The sequence below is a fragment of the Scyliorhinus canicula genome, chromosome 9 (genome assembly GCF_902713615.1).
Source record: "Scyliorhinus canicula chromosome 9, sScyCan1.1, whole genome shotgun sequence".
NCBI lineage: Eukaryota > Metazoa > Chordata > Chondrichthyes > Carcharhiniformes > Scyliorhinidae > Scyliorhinus > Scyliorhinus canicula.
In genome coordinates, this window is record NC_052154.1 from 131,217,932 (window position 1) to 131,237,135 (window position 19,204).

The window sequence follows — 19,204 nt, forward strand, 5'->3', positions numbered from 1 at the left end:
AGCGGTAAGCTGCAGGGGGAGCGGGTGGTGTTGGTGAGTGTTTACGCCCCAAATTGGGACGACGCGGGGTTTATGCGGCGTATGTTGGGCCGTATTCCGGACCTGGAGGTGGGGGGCCTGATCATGGGGGGGGACTTCAACACGGTACTGGATCCCCCATTGGATCGATCCAAGTCCCGGACGGGTAGGAGGCCGGCGGCGGCTAAGATGTTGAGGGGATTTATGGATGTTGAGGGGTTGGATCCCTGGAGGTTTGCGAGGCCAAGGGCCAGGGAGTACTCGTTTTTCTCCCACGTACATAAGGCCTACTCGAGGATTGATTTTTTTGTCCTGAGAAGGCGGTTGGTTTCGAGGGTGGAGGATGTGGAATACTCCGCCATTGCCATTTCAGATCATGCCCTGCACTGGGTGGACCTCGGGCTGGGGGAAGAGAGGGACCAACGTCCGCTCTGGCGCTTGGAGGTGAGGCTGCTGGCAGACGAGGAGGTGGCCGAGAGGGTTCGGGGGTGTATCGAGAGGTACCTTGAGGCCAATGACAATGGGGAGGTCTGAGTGGGGACGGTCTGGGAGGCATTGAAGGCGGTGACGAGGGGGGAATTGATCTCCATCCGAACCCATAGGGAGAGGGGGGAGCAGAGGGAGAGACTGATAGGGGAGATGGTGAGGGGGGATAGGAGATATGCGGAGGCTCCAGAGGAGAGATTGCTGGGGGAGAGGCGTAGCCTTCAGGCCAGATTCGACGTATTGACTACCAGAAAGGCAGAAGCTCAGTGGAGGAAAGCACAGGGGGCGGTGTATGAGTATGGGGAGAAGGCAAGCAGGATGCTGGCACACCAGCTCCGAAAGCGGGACGTGGCCAGGGAGATTGGGGGAGTGACAGATAAGGCTGGGAAGGTGGTGTGGAGTGGGGTTGATGTTAATGGGGTCTTCAGGGACTTCTATGGGGAACTGTACCGGTCGGAACCCCCGATGGAGGGGGGTGGAATGGGGCGCTTCTTGGACAAGCTGCGATTCCCGAGGGTGGAGGAGGAGCACGTGGAGGGACTGGGGGCGGCGATCGAGCTGGAGGAGGTGGTCAAAGGGATAGGGAGCATGCAGTCGGGGAAGGCTGGACGGGTTTCCGGCGGAATTTTATAAAATGTATGTGGACCTGTTGGGCCCCCTGTTGGTCCGGACCTTTAACGAGGCAACTATGTCACGGGCGCTGATTTCCTTGATCCTGAAGCGGGACAAGGACCCTCTGCAGTGCGGGTCATATAGGCCGATTTTGCTGCTAAACGCTGACGCTAAGCTGCTGGCAAAGACCCTGGCCACTAGAATAGAGGATTGCGTGCCCGGGGTCATTCATGAGGACCAGACGGGGTTTGTGAAGGGAAGGCAGTTGAATACGAACGTGCGAAGGCTCCTCAATGTCATTATGATGCCGGCCGTGGAAGGGGAGGCGGAGATAGTGGTGGCATTGGATGCGGAGAAGGCCTTTGATAGGGTTGAGTGGGAGTATCTGTGGGAGGTGTTGGAGAGGTTTGGGTTTGGGGAGGGGTTTATCCGGTGGGTAAGGCTGCTCTACGAGGCCCCGATAGCGAGTGTAGCCACAAATAGGAGGAGGTCAGAGTACTTTTGGCTGTACAGGGGGACGAGACAGGGGTGCCCCCTCTCCCCCTTGCTCTTCGTATTGGCGATTGAGCCCCTGGCCATGGCGTTGAGGGAGTCAGGGAACTGGAGGGGCCTGGTGCGGGGTGGGGAGGAGCATCGAGTGTCGCTTTATGCGGACGACCTGTTGCTGTATGTGGCAGACCCGGTGGGGGGGATGCCGGAGGTGATGAGGATTCTTAGTGAATTCGGGGGTTTCTCTGGGGATAAGTTGAACCTGGGCAAGAGTGAGTTGTTTGTGGTGCATCCGGGGGATCAAGGGGAGGGGATTGGTAGGCTCCCACTGAAAAAGGCAGGGAAGAGCTTCAGGTACCTAGGGGTCCAGGTGGCTGGGAGTTGGGGGGCCCTGCACAAGCTCAACCTCACAAGGTTGGTGGAGCAGATGGAGGAGGAGTTTAAGAGGTGGGATATATTACCGCTGTCACTGGCGGGGAGGGTGCAGTCCGTTAAGATGACGGTGCTCCCGAGGTTTTTGTTCATGTTCCAGTGCCTCCCCATCCTTATCCCGAAGGCCTTTTTTAGGAGGGTCAACAGGAGTATCACGGGATTTGTGTGGGCGCATGGGACTCCGAGGGTGAGAAGAGTGTTCCTGGAACGGGGCAGGGATAGGGGGGGCTGGCGTTGCCCAACCTCTGTGGGTACTATTGGGCTGCCAATGCAGCGATGGTGCGTAAGTGGGTAATGGACGAGGAAGGGGCAGCATGGAAGAGGATGGAGGCAGCGTCATGTGTGGGCACGAGCCTGGAGGCGCTGGTAACGGCGCCGTTGCCGCTCCCTCCAACGAGATATACCACGAGCCCGGTGGTGGCGGCTACCCTCAAAATATGGGGGCAATGGAGACGGCATAGGGGAGAAGAGGGGGGCTCGATGGAGGCCCCGATACGGGGGAACCATTGGTTTGTCCCAGGGAGCATTGATGGCGGATTTCTGGGCTGGCACAGGGCAGGGGTTAGGAGGTTGAGGGATCTGTTTGTGGAGGGGAGGTTCACGAGCTTGGGGGAGTTAGAGGGGAAGTTTGGGCTCGCCCCGGGGAACATGTTTAGGTACATGCAGGTGAGGGCGTTTGCCAGCCAGCAGGTGGAGGGGTTCCCCTTGCTGGCCCCATGAGAGGTGCGGGATAGGGTGCTCTCGGGGGTGTGGGTTGGAGGAGGGAGGATTTTGGACATATACCAGGTGATGCAGGAGGTAGACGAGGCCTCAGTGGAGGAACTGAAGGGTAAATGGGAAGAGGAGCTGGGTGAGGAGATTAAGGAGGGGACGTGGGCGGATGCCCTGGAGAGAGTGAATTCCTCCTCTTCCTGTGCGAGGCTTAGCCTCATACAGTTCAAGGTGCTGCATCGGGCCCACATGACTGGGACGAGGATGAGTAGGTTTTTCGGGGGCGAGGACAGGTGGGCTAGGTGCTCGGGGAGCCCAGCGAACCACGCCCATATGTTTTGGGCATGCCCAGCGCTGGGGTAGTTTTGGAAGGGGGTAGCAAGGACGGTGTCGAGGGTGGTGGGATCCAGGGTCAAGAGAGGCTGGGGACTCGCAATTTTTGGGGTAGCAGTGGAGCCGGGAGTGCAGGAGGTGAAAGAGGCCGGTGTCCTGGCCTTTGCGTCCCTAGTAGCCCGGCGGAGGATCTTGCTGCAATGAAAGGATGCGAGGCCCCCAAGCGTGGAGGCCTGGATCAATGATATGGCGGGGTTCATTAAATTGGAGAAGGTGAAATTTGCCCTGAGGGGATCAGTACAAGGGTTCATTAGGCGGTGGCAGCCTTTCCATGACTTCCTGTCGGAATGGTAGGGAAATAGGCCGCCTGCAGCAGCAACTTGGGGGGGGGGGGTTTTGATCGGTGGCAGGGAGAACTGTGTACATGGGTTTGTGGGAGGTGGCGGGTGTTATCTCTTTCCCTTTTGTTTGGGTGCTCTTTTGTTTTTTTTCTTTTGTTTGTAGTTGCTTTTGAAGTTGGGTGGGTATTGTTCTTGGGGTGCTACCGCGGTTGTTTTGTTAATAGAGTTGAGATGTTTATATTTTCTAAAAATTTCAAGAAAAATTATTTTTTTAAAAAAGAAACCTAGGGAAATGGGGTGCTAATGGCCACAGAAAGCAAGGGGAAAGAGTGCTAATGGCAGCCCCCAGAAAGACTGGTGTGAAAGGCCAAACTGCAGAGAAACTAACATCAGAGGATAAACTGTGACAGATGTAGATGTGCGTGGCCTGGATAGAGTGGACGTGGAGAGAATGTTTCCACTTGTAGGAAAAACTAGAAGAAGTGGACACAATCTCAGACTAAAGGGACGATCCTTTAAAACAGAGATGAGGAGGAATTTCTTCAGCCAGAGGGTGGTGAATCTGTGGAACTCTTTGCCGCAGAAGGCTATGGAGGCCAAATCACTGAGTGGCTATAAAACAGAGATAGCTAGCGTTTTGATCAATAAGGGGATCAGGGGTTATGGGGAGAAGGCAGCAGAATGGGGATGAGAAAAATATCAGCCATGATTGAATGGCAGAGCAGACCCAATGGGCCGAGTGGCCTAATTCTGCTCCTATGTCTTATGGTCTTATGGAAGGGGGAAGCAAGGGGGAGAAAGAAATGGTAACAAACAGTTAAAATAGGATGAAAACAAATGGGTTGAGGTGGGGTAGAGCTAATCATCTGAAGTTGTTGAATTCGATGTTGAGACCGGAAGGCTGTAGCATGCCTAACCGGAAGATAAGATGTTGTTCCTCCAGGTCGTATTGAGCTTCTTTGGAACATTGTAGCAGGCCAAGGACAGACATGTGGGCATGGGAGCAGGGTCTTATGTTAAAATGGCAAGCAACAAGAAGTCAGGGTCGTGATTGCGCAAAAACCAAAGGTGCTCAGCAAAGCGATCACCCAGTCTGCGTTTGGTCTCCCTGATATAGAGGAGCTGAAGGTGAAGGTGGCCCCGAGGCTGGAAGTGATGATATTAAGAATGTCTGAAGACCTGAGAGTTCAGGGGGTGAGAGAAACCAATTAGCTCCCCGGTAGCCCAGAGATGAATTTTATTAGAGTGGAGGGACTTGGGGCCGCTGAAGCCGGCGGCGTGTCCCTTTGTCTGTCCCATGGTATAGTCTAAAATAACCTGCATTGACCCTATTCTACCCTTGTCGTCGTCTCTCCCCCCCCCCCCCCTACCCTTGTCGTCGTCCGTTCCCCCCCCCCCCCCCCCCCCCACTGATGCTTACTCCTCTGCGAAGAAGTCAATAAATGGCTGCCACCTTCGGGCGAACCCTAGTAGCGAACCTCTCAAGGCGAACTTGACTTTCTCTAGGCCAAGAAAGGTCGCCATGTCCGATAGCCATACCTCAGCCCTCGGGGCCTTTGAGTCCCTCCATGCTAACAGTATTCGTCGCCGGGCTACCAGGGAAGCAAAGGCCAGAACGTCGGCCTCTCTCTCTTCCTGAACTCCCGGGTCCTCCGAAACCCCAAAGATTGCCACCCCTGGGCTCATTACCACCCCACTTTTCAATACCCGGGACATGACATCTGCGAATCCCTGCCAATACCCCCTGAGTTCAGGGCATGACCAGAATATATGTACATGGTTAGCCGGCCCTCCGGCGCATCTAGCACACTTATCCTCCAGCCCGAAGAATCTGCTCATCCGGGCCACCGTCATGTGGGCCCGGTGCACGACCTTAAACTGGATCAGGTTGAGCCTGGCGCAATTTGCGGTCGTGTTTACTCTGCTCAGGGCTTCTGCCCAAATACCGTCCTCCAGCTCCCCGCCCCCCCCCCCGAGCTCCTCCTCCCACTTAAGCTTCAAGTCCTCGGTCTGCCTCCCCATTGGCGGGAGACGTGGGAAGGACGGCATCAGTGTGCATACAAAATCCCTCACCTGCAAGTGTCTAAAGTCGTTCCCTCTCGCTAGCCCAAACTTCTCCTCCAGCGGCCTCATGCTCGTAAAGCTCCCTTCCAGGAACAGATCCCCCATCCTCACAATGCCCGCCCTCCTCCACAGTCGATAGCCCCCTTCTATGTTCCCCGGGGCAAATCGGTGGTTGCCGCAGATTGGGGTCCACAGCGATGCTCTTACCTCCCCTACATGCCTCCTCCACTGGCCCCAGATCCGAAGAGCCGCCACCACTATCGGGCTGGCGGAGTACCGTGCCGGCAGAAGCGGCAGAGGCACCGTGACCAGGGCTGCTAAGCTAGTGCCCCTGCACGAAGCAGCCTCCATCCGTTCCAAACCGACCCCGCACCCACCATCCATTTCCTTATCATCGCTATGTTGGCTGCCCAGTAATAGTTGCTCAAGTTCGGTAACGCCAGCCCCCCTTCCCCTCTGCTCCTTTCAAGCATCTTCACCCGCGGAGACTTCCCTGCTCATACAAATCCCGGAATAATTTTATTCAGCCTCTTATAGAAGGACCACGGGATAAAGATGGGGAGACACTGAAAAATAAACAAGAACCGCGGGAGAATCGTCATCTTAACAGTCTGCACCCTCCCCGCCAATGACAGTGGGTGCGCATCCCACCTCCGGACCTCCTCCCTTAATCGTTCCACCAGTCGGGACAGGTTGAGCTTATGCAACCTGCCCAGTGTAGCTCCTTCCTTTTAACCAGAAGACCGAGGTCTGTGCCCTCAGAGAGTTTCCCATTACTTCCAAAATCTCCTCTATCAGCGAGAGTGGCTGGAACTTGTCCACCTTCGGACCCAATACCATATTTCAAACTCCCCCTGCTATCAGCTCATGGATGTCCAGATTCGGGATAGCACCCAACACCTTCTTTGCAAACACTGCATCATCCCAGTTGGGATCATATGCGCACACTAATACCAACAACCAACCCTCTTGTGCACCCATCACTACAAAGTACCTGCCGCCCTGGTCCGCCACCACCTTCTCCGTCCCCTGGCGTTGCTAGGTGAGGTACATTAACGTCATTCAAAAGACATCTTGACAAATACATGGATAGGATGACTATAGAGGGATATGGCACAAGGAAGTGCTGAGGGTTTTGGCCAAGGTTGGTATCGTGACCAGTACAGGCTTGGAGGGCCGAAGGGCCTGTTCCTGTGCTGTATTGTTCTTCAAAACTATACCCTCTTCCTACCAGTACCGCTACACCCCAAGCACACTATCAAACCTCGAGTGAAATACCTGACTCACACAACCCTTCCTATGCCTCACCTGTTGTTTCACCCTCAGATGCAGCATCACTGCATCAGCCTTTAAGCTCTTCAAATGAGTGAAAACCTTTGATTTTTTCACTGGTCCCCTGAACCCTCTCAAGTTCCACGTTACTATTCTAACTGGGGGTCTCGTCCCCACCACCCTCCTATCCACCATCATCATATCCCCGGGTCCTGCCTCTCAGGCCTAACCCAACTCACCTTTTTGTTACCGTCAAACAACCCCCCCCCCCCACCCCCCAAAAACCCCCAACTACTCCCCAATATAACCCCTCACCCATTATCACTTCCCTCCATCCCCCTTTCATGCCTCCCAGGCCCATCAAAACCTGGTCAACGAGACTGCGACAGCCGCGGCCCCTCCCCATACCACACTCCTGTTCACTAGCCAGACTCTGCTTGCTAGTACGGGGGCCTCTACCCAAACCCCCTTCCTCCCAATCCCCTCTTCCACAGCCCAATCCCAGGAAAATATTTTTAAAAAGAAACCGTACCCCCACCAAAGTCGGTGCACATATCTTCCAAGCCCAAAGTACTTATAACAAACTCTAAACACAGCTAAACAACCCTCCTAGATACACCCAACCCCAAGACCCCTACATCCGCGCTACCCAGTACAAAAATGTAAAACACCATAAACAAAAAACAAAGACTAAGCCCAGTCCCCTTCCCCCAGTCCAGATCACATTTCCAGTCCCATCTCTCATTTCCGTCTCAATCCTTTGGTCTTCATGAACGCCTCTGCCGTTCCGAAAAAGAGATCCTTTGATTTGTACATCACCCTCAACTTTGCGGGATAGACCACTCCAAACTGCACGTTTTGTTGGAGAGTGCCGTCTTCACCCCTCCGAAAGCCGCCTGCCTTTTCGCCAAATCCATTGTCAAATCTTGGTAAATTCAGATACCAGCACCCTCCCATTTCACCTCTCGCTTTTGCTTGGCCCAGTTTAGGACCTTTTCCTTGGCATGATACTTGTGGAATCAAAGTATGACTGCTCTTGGCGGCTGATTCACTTTTTGCTTCGGTCTTAGCGACCGATGTGCCTGTCCAGCTCGTGTGGGGAAGGTTCTTCTCCCTCCCCCCATCAACTCCGCCAGCATTTTTGTGAAGTAATTGGTCTGCCTCGGGCCTTCCACCCCCCCCCCCCCCCCCCCCCCCCCCCAAAGCAGACCCATGATTGGAAGATTTTACCACCTTGACCCGTTCTTCAGGTCCTCCACCCTAGCTTTGAGTCCTTTATTCACCTCCGCCACTGCGCAACTCCTCGCCCATCGCAGTAATCTGGTCGCTGTGCTGTGACATAGCCTCCTTCATTCCTTACAACTTAACTCTTTGCTCTTACCTCGGCCACATTTTTCAATACAGCTGCATTTACCAGAGCCATCGCCTCCTCCACCCACGTTTTCATCACAGCCATCATTTCTCTTCGCCTAACCTCGATGTCTTGTGAACAACCTTTCAAATTCACCAGACATCACTTTGATCAAAGAATCCGCCATAAGGAGAGCGGAGTCACAATGTGCTCCTTCCCCGCCATCTTTTTTTTCCACCTGAAACATTGACTCAATTGACGACAGACTGTTGGTCACCTCCTTCTTTCGCCATTCTACTTTTGGGCGTTTGACATTGCATCCCTATGTAAAGTCTTCCAAAACCGATTAGTACAAAAATTGCCCCTCGGAACGGACTACAAAAATCGAAAAACTAAAACTTTGGGTAGGAGCTTCCCCATGCACGATCTCCGTTTACATGGCATCACCGGAAGTCCCATCATAAAGAGCTTTAACAGAGTAAAAAAGGAGAAACATCCCAATGGCTGAAAGGTCAGTAACCAGAGGACATAGATTGAAGGTAGTTGGCAAAACACCTGCAGGTGACGTGAGGAAAATATTTTTTATGCAATGCGTTATGATGTGAAGTGTTCTGCCTGAAAATTTGGTGAAAGAAGATTCAATAATAACTTTCAAAGTGGAATTGGATAAGTACTTCAAAGGAAAATGGGCACAGCGCCAGTAGAATGGACTGGATGGCATAACATTCAATTATTCTATTAGCTTCCTAGGGTACATAAAAAGTCTAAGGATATGTAAAAATAATTAAATGTGCAACTTCACTAATTCCCTGAAGAATAATAAATCTGTATCAACATTATTAATAAAATCATGGTTACAGCATAGGAGGTGGACATTTGGTTGTTGTGTCTGTGCCAGTTCTGTATAAGAGCAGCTCAACTAGTGCCACTCCTCTGCTTTTTCCTCAGTGTTGGAAATTCTTTAAGTGTTTATTCAATTCCATATTTAAGCTCCCTAAAATTTGCCTGTAGAACCTCGTCACCCTTGCTACTTATGTCATTGATGATGATAAAAACCATGACTTTGGTCTCTCCTCTCAGTGTTTTATAACCACCCAGTGATATCCTTGGCCCTGTGACAGAGAGGGAATCACATCTGCGTGACCTATAAATGTGGTTTTTACTTACTAATGGGAAATCACTAAACTCCTTTCAATTGGGATCAGAATATCCAAAAGCTAGTTGTTGAAATGTATCCCTATGCCTGTGCCAAGAGTTTAGAGTACCAATTCTTCAATTAAGGGGCAATTTAACATGGCCAATTTACCTACCTTGCACATAGAATCATAGAATTTACAGTGCAGAAGGAGGCCATTTAGCCCATCGAGTCTGCACCGGCTCTTGGAAAGAGCACCCTACCCAAGGTCAACAACTCCACCCTATCCCCATAACCCAGTAACCCCACCCAACACTAAGGGCAATTTTGGACACTAAGGGCAATTTATCATGGCCAATCCACCTAACCTGCACATCTTTGGACTGTGGGAGGAAACCGGAGCACCCGGAGGAAACCCACGCACACACGGGGAGGATGTGCAGACTCCGCACAGACAGTGACCCAAGCCGGAATCGAACCTGGGACCCTGTAGCTGTGAAGCGATTGTGCTATCCACAATGCTACCGTGCTGCCCCTTTGTATCTTTGGGTTGTGGGGGTCAAACCCACGCCAAGAGCTGTTTTAATCTGTACCATCTGCTACTCCATGTTATTTTAAACAGGTATCGCAATTATTAATCTACATCCTACAGATGAAATGGCATCTGTTTTAATAAATAGTGCCTATTGAATGCAAGATGCGCATCCAATTGCACGTTCCAAAATCCCTTTACCGTAAATTAATTGTTTTCAAGACAAATAAATCAAGTGGTTACACTTGCTTTACAATCAAAATATGCTGACATATCAAAAATGTTATCTATATGTAAACTGTTCTTCAGAGTTGCAGTTTTCAGATATTCCCAAGGAATGCGGATTCTATTCTCAACAGAAACTAAACTTAAAGTAAAACAAATTCAAACTAACACACTACACTTTACATCATTTGCCGCAACTCTCACTTCAGTGCAATACTGAGAGATTGGAGGAGCAATCCTTTGGATGAGATGTTAAAACTCTTGTCCTTATGTGCTAAGATTGTTTATGTCAAAGGGCACCATTAAAGGGCACCATTCAGTGAAGAGGTGAACCGGCTATTTCATGGTTATTCATGCAATTTTGTTTGTTGTATCAGCTGCTGTTTGTCTATATAACAATCAGTCAGAATTGATGACAAATGAAACATTTTGAGTTACATACATATATAGAATTCTGTGAACAGTTTTTACACACATATAGAATTTACAGTGCAGAAGGAGGCCATTCGGCCTATCGAGTCTGCACCGGCTCCTGGAAAGAGCACCCTACCCAAGGTTAACACCTCCACCCTATCCCCATAACCCAGTAACCCCACCCAACACTAAGGGTAATTTTGGACACTAAGGGCAATTTATCATGGCCAATCCACCTAACCTGCACATCTTTGGACTGTGGGAGGAAACCGGAGCACCCGGAGGAAACCCACGCACACACGGGGAGGATGTGCAGACTCCGCACAGACAGTGACCCAAGCCGGAATCGAACCTGGGACCCTGGAGCTGTGAAGCGATTGTGCTAAGACCAGCACAACTGAAAGTCTCTCTTAAATTAATGTGACATTTCTTCATTTCCTACACCTCTAACTGAAACAACTAACCTAGTTCTAATGAGTAAAGATGTGATGCATTTAGAACCATGAGAGGAGATTAAGGGAAATTTTATTGCTGGTCTTATGCTCATAAGGGACTATCCCAAACCGGTTTCACACAGTATGCACGCAGCTTGCATATAAGTGAGAACATTCCTGCAGTAGCTTTGGATTCTTTTACTGTTGCACAGCAGTACAGGTGAAATTGTATTTCTCTTTTACAGCCTTTTCCTTGGGGCGATGGGAATCACACGCTTTTCCACAACTCGCACATCAACCCATTACCCACTGGTTATGAGAAATGAATTATGTTAATTGGTGGGAATTCGAGCCCAACAATGAATTCATCATTATTGGGTAAAATCCATATTTACTGTTATAATCCAAATGTAGCATTCAAAATATCTAATAAAAGGCTTTAAATGACCAATAAACTCAATATTGAACTGTCTCAGTAATTTTTGGAAAAAGTATTTTCTTGAACATTAGAGCAAAGCTTAACTTTTAGTTCAGTCATCATGCAAATCAGTTGGATAACATTTCAGAATTGGGGGTTAGATAAGAAAAAATAAAACTTTACATTTATTTTGATTCATGACTTCAAATGATCTAAAATAATGTAATCATAAGTTCAGTGTAATCATATAAACAATATGCAGAAATTACATTGCACCATGAATTGGCGATGCAATAGTGATTCTGTGCCACATATATGTGTACATATTAATGTGCCGAGATCTTGTATTGAGATAAATAAACTAGTGAACTTATGTCATGTATTGAGGTGTACATAAAATGACCAATGTTCTGTGTTGCGGAGTATAAAAAAATAAGCTTGCAACAGATTAGATATACAATCGCCCTGTGCCACATGTTGAAGGGAACATAGCCTTCATTTTGAAGGGAACATGGCCGTGGGACTAATTTACATATACCATTGGGCAGAAAAGGATTCACAACCTTCTCCTGCACTGGTTACAAATGTACTGAACCTCGCAGTTAAATTACATTGTTTTTACTGTGTGGCTGTGGCTGGTATGTTAGAATTGATTGAATGTCAAATGTATTAATATGTGTGCAAACTAATACCTGCTTTGGGATTATCTGAAACATACATTTCACAATAAACACCAGGGCCTATCACAATTTATAAGGACATTGATACGCGGAGAAAATTACTCCACCGTTTAAATTCGCTAGCTGATATTCACACAAGAGAGCATAAATTGTCAATTGATGAACTCTTGAGATTTTCATAGAATCCCTGCAGTACATAAGGAGGCTCATTGAGTCTGCACCGACCCTTGGAACGAGCACCCTACTTAATCCCACACCTCCACCTTATCCCAGTAACCCCACCTAAACCTTTTGACCCTAAGGGGCAATTTAGCTTGGCCAATCCACCTAACCTGCACATCTTTGGACTGTGGGAGGAAACCCATGCAGACACAGAGAAAAAGTGCAAATTCCACACAGACAGTCACCCGAGGCTGGAATGAGCTGTGAAGCAGCAGTGCTAGCCACAGTGCCGCCCCTGGAAGAGATTTGCAGTATGACGTATTCTGTAAAAAAAAAGGTTTCTACGAAGTATGGCTGATTTTGCTAAACACAAAAACCAGGGAAATTACAGAGAGATGCAAGAATCAGAGAGTAGTGATAATGGAGGGCTTTAATTATCATAATATAGACTTCTGAGCAACAGGGACAGACTCCGTGCCAGAGGCTCGTACCCCATGGCTTACCCCTGGTAAGTCGTCCCCCCCACAAGTATCCAAAACCGTATACTTGTTACTCAGGGGAACGACCGCAGGGGGTCCCTGCACTGACTGCTTCTTCCCAGTCCCTCTTACAGTTACCCATCTATCTCCAGTCTTTGGTGTAACTACTTCCCTGAAGCTCCTATCTATGACCACCTCTGCCTCCCGAATGATCCGAAGTTCATCCAGCTCAAGCTCCAGGTCCCTAACACGGTTTTTGAGGAGCTGGAGTTGGGTGCACTTCCCACAGATGAAATCAGCAGGGACACTGATGGCGTCCCTCACCTCAAACATTCTGCAGGAGGAGCATTGTACTGCCTTCCCTGACATCACCTCTAGATTTAAAAAAAACCAAGTAAAATAAAAGAAAAAGAAAGGAAGAGTTTACCTGATATTCCCTCAAATCCTGCTCCCGCTGAAAGGTAAGTAAATTTAAAGGCACTCACTCACCTTCACGACAGGCCCCTGCTCCCGCTTCCCAACAACCGTAGGGTGGGAAACACTAATGAAGTGTTTCGGGTTTAATTGTCACTAAACAACAGCCCCTCCACAAACCACCTTCAAATTAGGCTGACCGCACTGCACGTATGCAAATTTCCCCAGAACAGCTGATCAGTAGCTCTGCTCTGCTGGATGCTTCCTTTCACTCAAACTCCTCGGGTCTTCTTCGCAGGTACACCTTCAAATTAGGCTGACCGCACTGCACGTATGCAAATTTCCCCAGAACAGCTGATCAGTAGCTCTGCTCTGCTGCCCTCTGCTGGATGCTTCCCTTCACTCAAACTCCTCGGGTCTTCTTCGCAGGTACACCTTCAAATTAGGCTGACCGCACTGCACGTATGCAAATTTCCCCAGAACAGCTGATCAGTAGCTCTGCTCTGCTGCCCTCTGCTGGGCAGCTTGAGAAAAGAAAGCAGTGTTAGTGCTAAAGGCATCCATGGTTTTGAAGTAGGTGTGGTCAAGTGAATTTTCTTTCAATAAACAAGTAGTCAAAACCTGCATTAGGAGATAAGTAGGGATTTAGATTTTCAGCTGGTGAATTTCAAAAGGAGCAAAAGGTTTTCAACTTGGAAAATATCATAAATAAATAAGAAAAGGTGATTAATTTTTGATCCAAAAGTGGGTGCTAGAGGGAGAACATGAAAGATTTTTATATTTTGAGAAAGTTCAGTTTCAAAGAGGGGCTAAGAACAATAATCAAAGATGAAAGGGAAAAAAAGATATTTAAAGGTGAAAAGTGTTGACTTTGCAAAAGCAGCCTTGTGTCTGAAGTCTTGAATTTCCACAGCAGAGTGGAGGTAGCCGGGGGGGGGAGGGCTACGGGTTCGTTATGCGGGTTTGATGGCAAGCTAAGGCCCAAAACCAAACTAAATAATTGCCTATAAACATGTGCCTCGGCCATATTGGGGAATGTAAAATATGTATGCCGGCTAAAGGGGGCGGCCACAGTTGTTATTATGAAGATGCTTACCTGTAAATATACATGTTAATTTTTGCGTGTTTTTTTTTCTTTTTATCTAATCATTTGTAATTTGTTGGATATAAAATATGAAAACTCAATAAAAAACATTTCAAAAAAAATAAAAATAACATCCATGACTGAGCAAGGAGTCTAAGGAAAATAACTTAGTTATATCATGTTGCAAAGGCCAGTGGCAGGCCGGAAGATTGGGAAACTTTTAAACAATTACAAAGCGTTACTAAAATAAAAAATACCAATGAGATCTACGATAAATTGTAAAAGAAAGCTAGCACAAAATATCAAAAAGGACAGGAAAGCTGACTTTCCTGCGGCTATGCGGAGCTAAGCCGCACGTTCGGCAGCTCCCGCTATTTAGGGACTTTTGGGCTGCTTCGAGGGCCCCAAACGGCGCTGTTTTAACGCATCCCGGTGGGGGAAGGTGCCTGGAGGAACTTGCCTCACACGATATGGTGCTCACCCGGAGTGGGACGAAGAAAGAAGCTGCAGCAGCTCCCCCAAAAAAACGGGGGAAGGAAAACAAAATGGCGGCCGGCGCAACACCCGAGGACTGGTGGAAGTGGGCGCAGGAGCAGCAGGCCTCTCTCCTGCGTTGTTTTGCAGAGCTGAAGGCTGAGCTGCTGGACTCCATGAATGCAACTACGAACAAGCTGCTTGGGACCCAGGCGGCCCAGGAGGTGTCTATTCGGGAGTTGCAGCAGCAGGCGGTTGAAAGGGAGGAGGAGGCCGTGGTCCTCGTGGGGAAAGTGGAGTTGCACGAGGCACTTCATAAAAAGTGGCAGGACCGCTTGGAGGAGCTGGACGTTCGCACGAGGCGAAAGAATCTGAGGATCCTGGGCCTGGCGGAGGGGCTGGAGGAGTCGGATCTCCCGATGTATGTGACCACGATGCTGAGCTCGTTGATGGGAGCGGGGTCCTTCCATTTGCCCCTGGAGCTTGAGGGAGCTCACAGAGTTATGGCCAAGAGGCCCAAGGCAAATGAGCCCCCGAGGGCGGTGCTGGTGCGGTTCCATCGATTCAGTGACCGGGAATGTGTGCTGCGCTGGGCCAAGAAAGAGAGGAGCAGTAAATGGGAGAATTCGGTAGTGAGGATCTACCAGGACTGGAGTGCGGAGGTGGCTAAGCGGCGGGACGGGTTCAACCGGACGAAGGCGGTGCTTCATGCCAAGCAGGTCAGGTTTGGAATGTTGCAGCCTGCGCGCCTGTGGGTGACATACAAGGACCGGCACCATTACTTCGAGTCCCCGGAGGAGGCGTGGGCCTTTGTACAGGCGGAGAAGCTGGACTCGAACTAGGGTCTGGGGACATACTTTGGCCGTCGTTGTTTCCGCTGTTGCTGTTTTGTTTCAACTTTTTTAACTTCGACATGTGTGTTATGTATGCTGGTTTTCTGTTTGCTCTGTTTACGGGTGGGTTTGTTTGTTGGGTATGGTTGTGGGTTAGGTGGGGAATGTTGGGGGTTTGTGTTTCATATGTTCTCTTCTGTACGGGGCTGGGGATTGAGGTGAAACTGGATTTTGGGGAACTGTCAGAAGGGTGGGGTGGGGCAGTGTGAAAGCGCGGGCTTTCCTCTGGTTTCCCGTGCTGCGGGGCAGGGGGGGTGGAGCTGGCGGTGGGGGCGGGGCCTCCACTGGTCTTCTTTCCCGCGCTAAAGCAGTGCCAAGAAGGTGTGGCAAGAGGGGGATGACCCCATGCCGGGAGGGGATAGGTTTTGGCGGGAGCAGCCGGGGTCAGCAGAAGTCAGCTGACTCACGGAAGTACCATGGAGGGTGCGTCGCGGCTAGGAGGGGTCCTAGCCTGGGGGGGGTGGGTGGGGATACCGGGTTGCTGTTGGAATGACTAGGAAGGAGCCGGTGGAGGCCGGGGGGGCAGAGGAGAGGCGTTATCACCATGGGGAACGGGGCGGGCGGGGTATGCTGGCCTGGGGCGAACATCTGATAAGCTATGGCTAGTCGGCGGGGGGAGGGGGGCGGGTTGCCCTCTGATCCGGCTGATTACCTGGAACGTGAGGGGGCTGAACGGGCCGGTTAAGAGAACCAGGGTATTTTCCCATCTGAGGGGGTTGAAGGCGGATGTGGCTATGCTCCAGGAGACCCACCTGAAGGTGGCGGACCAGGTTCGTCTGAGGAAGGGGTGGGTGGGGCAGGTTTATCACTCAGGATTGGACGCGAAGAACCGGGGGGTGGCGATTCTGGTGGGGAAGAGGGTGGCGTTTGAGGCGGCTGAGGTGGTGTCGGACAAGGAGGGCAGATATATCATGGTGAAGGGTAGGCTGCAGGGAGAGAAGGTGGTGCTGGTGAACATATATGCCCCGAATTGGGATGATGCCGGCTTCATGAAGCGATTGTTGGGCCGCATCCCGGACCTGGAGCCAGGGGGCCTGATCATGGGGGGAGACTTTAACACAGTGCTGGATCCCACACTGGACCGGTCCAGTTCAAGGACGGGCAGGAGACCGGCGGCGGCCAAAGTGCTGAGGGGATACATGGACCAGATGGGAGGGGTGGATCCCTGGAGGTTTGGGAGACGAGAGCGCGGGAGTATTCCTTTTTCTCTCATGTCCATAGGGTTTATTCCCGGATAGACTTTTTTGCCCTGAGCAGGGGATTGATTACGAGGGTGCAGGATGCCGAGTATTCGGCCATAGCGATTTCGGACCATGCCCCGCACTGGGTTGATCTGGAGATGGGAGAGGCGTGGGACCAGCACCCGCTCTGGCGCCTGGATTTGGGGATGCTGGCGGAGGAGGAGGTGTGTAAGAGGGTTCGGAGAAGCATTGAGGGGTATCTGGATACCAATGATACGGGGGAGGTCCGAGTGGGGATGGTCTGGGAGGCTCTGAAAGCAGTGATCCGGGGGGAGCTGATCTCCATCCGGGAGAGGGGGAGACTGGTGGGAGTGCTCCTGGATGTGGACAGGAGATATGCGGAGGCACCGGAGGAAGGGTTGCTGGGAGAACGGCGCAGTTTGCAGGCCAAATTTGACTTGTTGACCACCAGAAAGGCGGAGACACAGTGGAGGAGGGCGCAGTGTATGAGTATGGAGAGAAGGCGAGCAGGATGTTGGCGCATCAGCTCTGTAGGCGAGATGCGGCTAGGGAAATTGGTGGAGTGAAGGATGGGGGTGGAAATGTAGTGCAGAAGGGGACAGAAGTAAACGGGGTCTTTAGGGACTTTTACGAGGAACTGTACCGGTCGGAACCTCCGAGGGGGAGAGAGGGGTGGGAGAGCTTCATGAACAGGCTATGTTTCCGAAGGGTTCAAGAGAGGCTGGTAGAGGGGCTGGGGGCGCCAATAGAGCTGGAGGAGCTAGTCAGGGGGATCGGACAAATGCAGTCAGTTAAGGCCCCGGGGCCGGACGGGTTCCTGGCGGAATTTTACAAAAAGTATGCGGACCTGGTGGGTCCCCTGCTGGTGCAAACCTTTAATAAGGCATGGGAGGGGGGGTCTTTGCCCTCGACGATGTCGCGGGCACTGATCTCTTTGATCCTAAAGCGGGATAAGGACCCCTTGCAGTGTGGATCATTCAGGCCTATCTCGCTCCTTAACGTAGACGCTAAGTTGCTGGCGAAGATCCTGGCTACCAGGATGGAGGATTGTGTGCCAGAGGTGATTCACGAAGATCAGACAGGATTTGTCAAGGGGCGGCAGCTCAACACGAATGTGCGGAGACTGCTCAATGTTATCATGATGCCGGCAGTGAAGGGGGAGGCGGAGCTAGTGGTGGCGCTGGACGCAGAGAAAGCGTTTGATAGAGTTGAGTGGGGGTACCTGTGGGAGGTACTGGAGAGGTTTGGATTTGGGGAGGGATTCATCAAATGGGTGAGGCTGCTTCACGCGGCTCCGATGGCGAGTGTAGTCACAAATGGAAGGAGATCGGAGTACTTTAGGCTCTATCGTGGGACCAGGCAGGGGTGCCCCCTGTCCCCCCTGCTCTTTGCACTGGCGATTGAACCGCTGGCTATGGCGTTGAGGGAGTCAGGGGGATGGAGGGATCTGGTGCGGGGTGGGGAGGAGCACCGGGTATCGCTGTATGCGGACGACCTGCTGTTGTATGTGGCGGACCCAGAGGGGGGAATGCCGGGGGTGATGGAGCTGTTAGCGGAATTTGGGGGTTTTCGGGCCATAAGCTAAATTTAGGAAAGAGCGAGGTATTTGTAGTGCACCCGGGGGATCAAGAGGAGGGAATTGGGAGGCTCCCTTTCAGGAGGGCAGTGAAGAGTTTCAGGTACCTGGGGGTGCAGGTGGCCAAGAGTTGGGGGACTCTCCATAAGCTTAACTTCACCAGACTAGTGGAGCAGATGGAGGAGGAATTTAAAAGGTGGGACATGGTGCCGCTGTCATTGGCGGGCAGAGTGCAATCCGTCAAAATGACGGTTCTACCGAGGTTCTTGTTCCTCTTCCAGTGCTTGCCCATCTTTATCCCTGGGGCCTTTTTTAAAAGGGTAAACAGCAGCATCATGGGATTTGTTTGGGCGCATGGCACCCCGAGGGTGAAGAGGGTCTTCTTGGAGTGGGGTAGAGATGGGAGGGGGCTGGCGTTGCCCAATCTCTCGGGGTACTACTGGGCGGCCAACGTGTCGATGGTGCGCAAGTGGGTGATGGAGGGGGAGGGGGCAGCATGGAAACGGATGGAGAGAGCGTCCTGTGGGAATACAAGCCTGGGGGCCCTGGTAACAGCGCCGTGGCCGCTCCCTCCCACGAGGTATACCATGACTCCGGTGGTGGCGGCTACCCTCAAGATTTGGGGGCAGTGGAGACGACATAGGGGAGAAGTGAGGGGCTCAATGAAGGCTCCGTTAAGGGTGAACCATAGGTTCGTCCCGGGGAACATGGATGGGGGATTTCAAGGATGGTACAGAGCGGGCATTAGACAGCTGAGGGACCTGTTTCTCGACGGGAGGTTTGCGAGCCTGGGGGGATTGGAGGAGAAATTTGGGCTCCCCCCGGGAAACATGTTTAGGTATCTGCAGGTAAAGGCATTTGCTAGACGGCAGGTGGAGGGATTCCCTGCGCTCCCCGCGAGGGCGGTGAGTGACAGGGTGCTTTCGGGGGTCTGGGTCGGGGAGGGGAAGATATCCGATATCTACAAGCTTAT

General features: G+C 51.3%; 1 protein-coding gene across 1 annotated transcript in view; it reads left to right on the forward strand.

Annotated features, from left to right (window-relative positions):
* The window catches only part of LOC119971692 (cytochrome c oxidase subunit 6A, mitochondrial-like), a 72,496-nt gene extending 61,187 nt beyond the window's left edge, over positions 1 to 11,309 (forward strand). Inside the window, exon 3 of the mRNA XM_038807594.1 lies at positions 11,095 to 11,309. Coding sequence (XP_038663522.1) covers positions 11,095 to 11,175 — 81 coding nt within the window. The 3' untranslated portion in view covers positions 11,176 to 11,309. The remainder of the gene's footprint in view (positions 1 to 11,094) is intronic.
* The last annotated feature ends 7,895 nt before the right edge of the window (positions 11,310 to 19,204 follow it).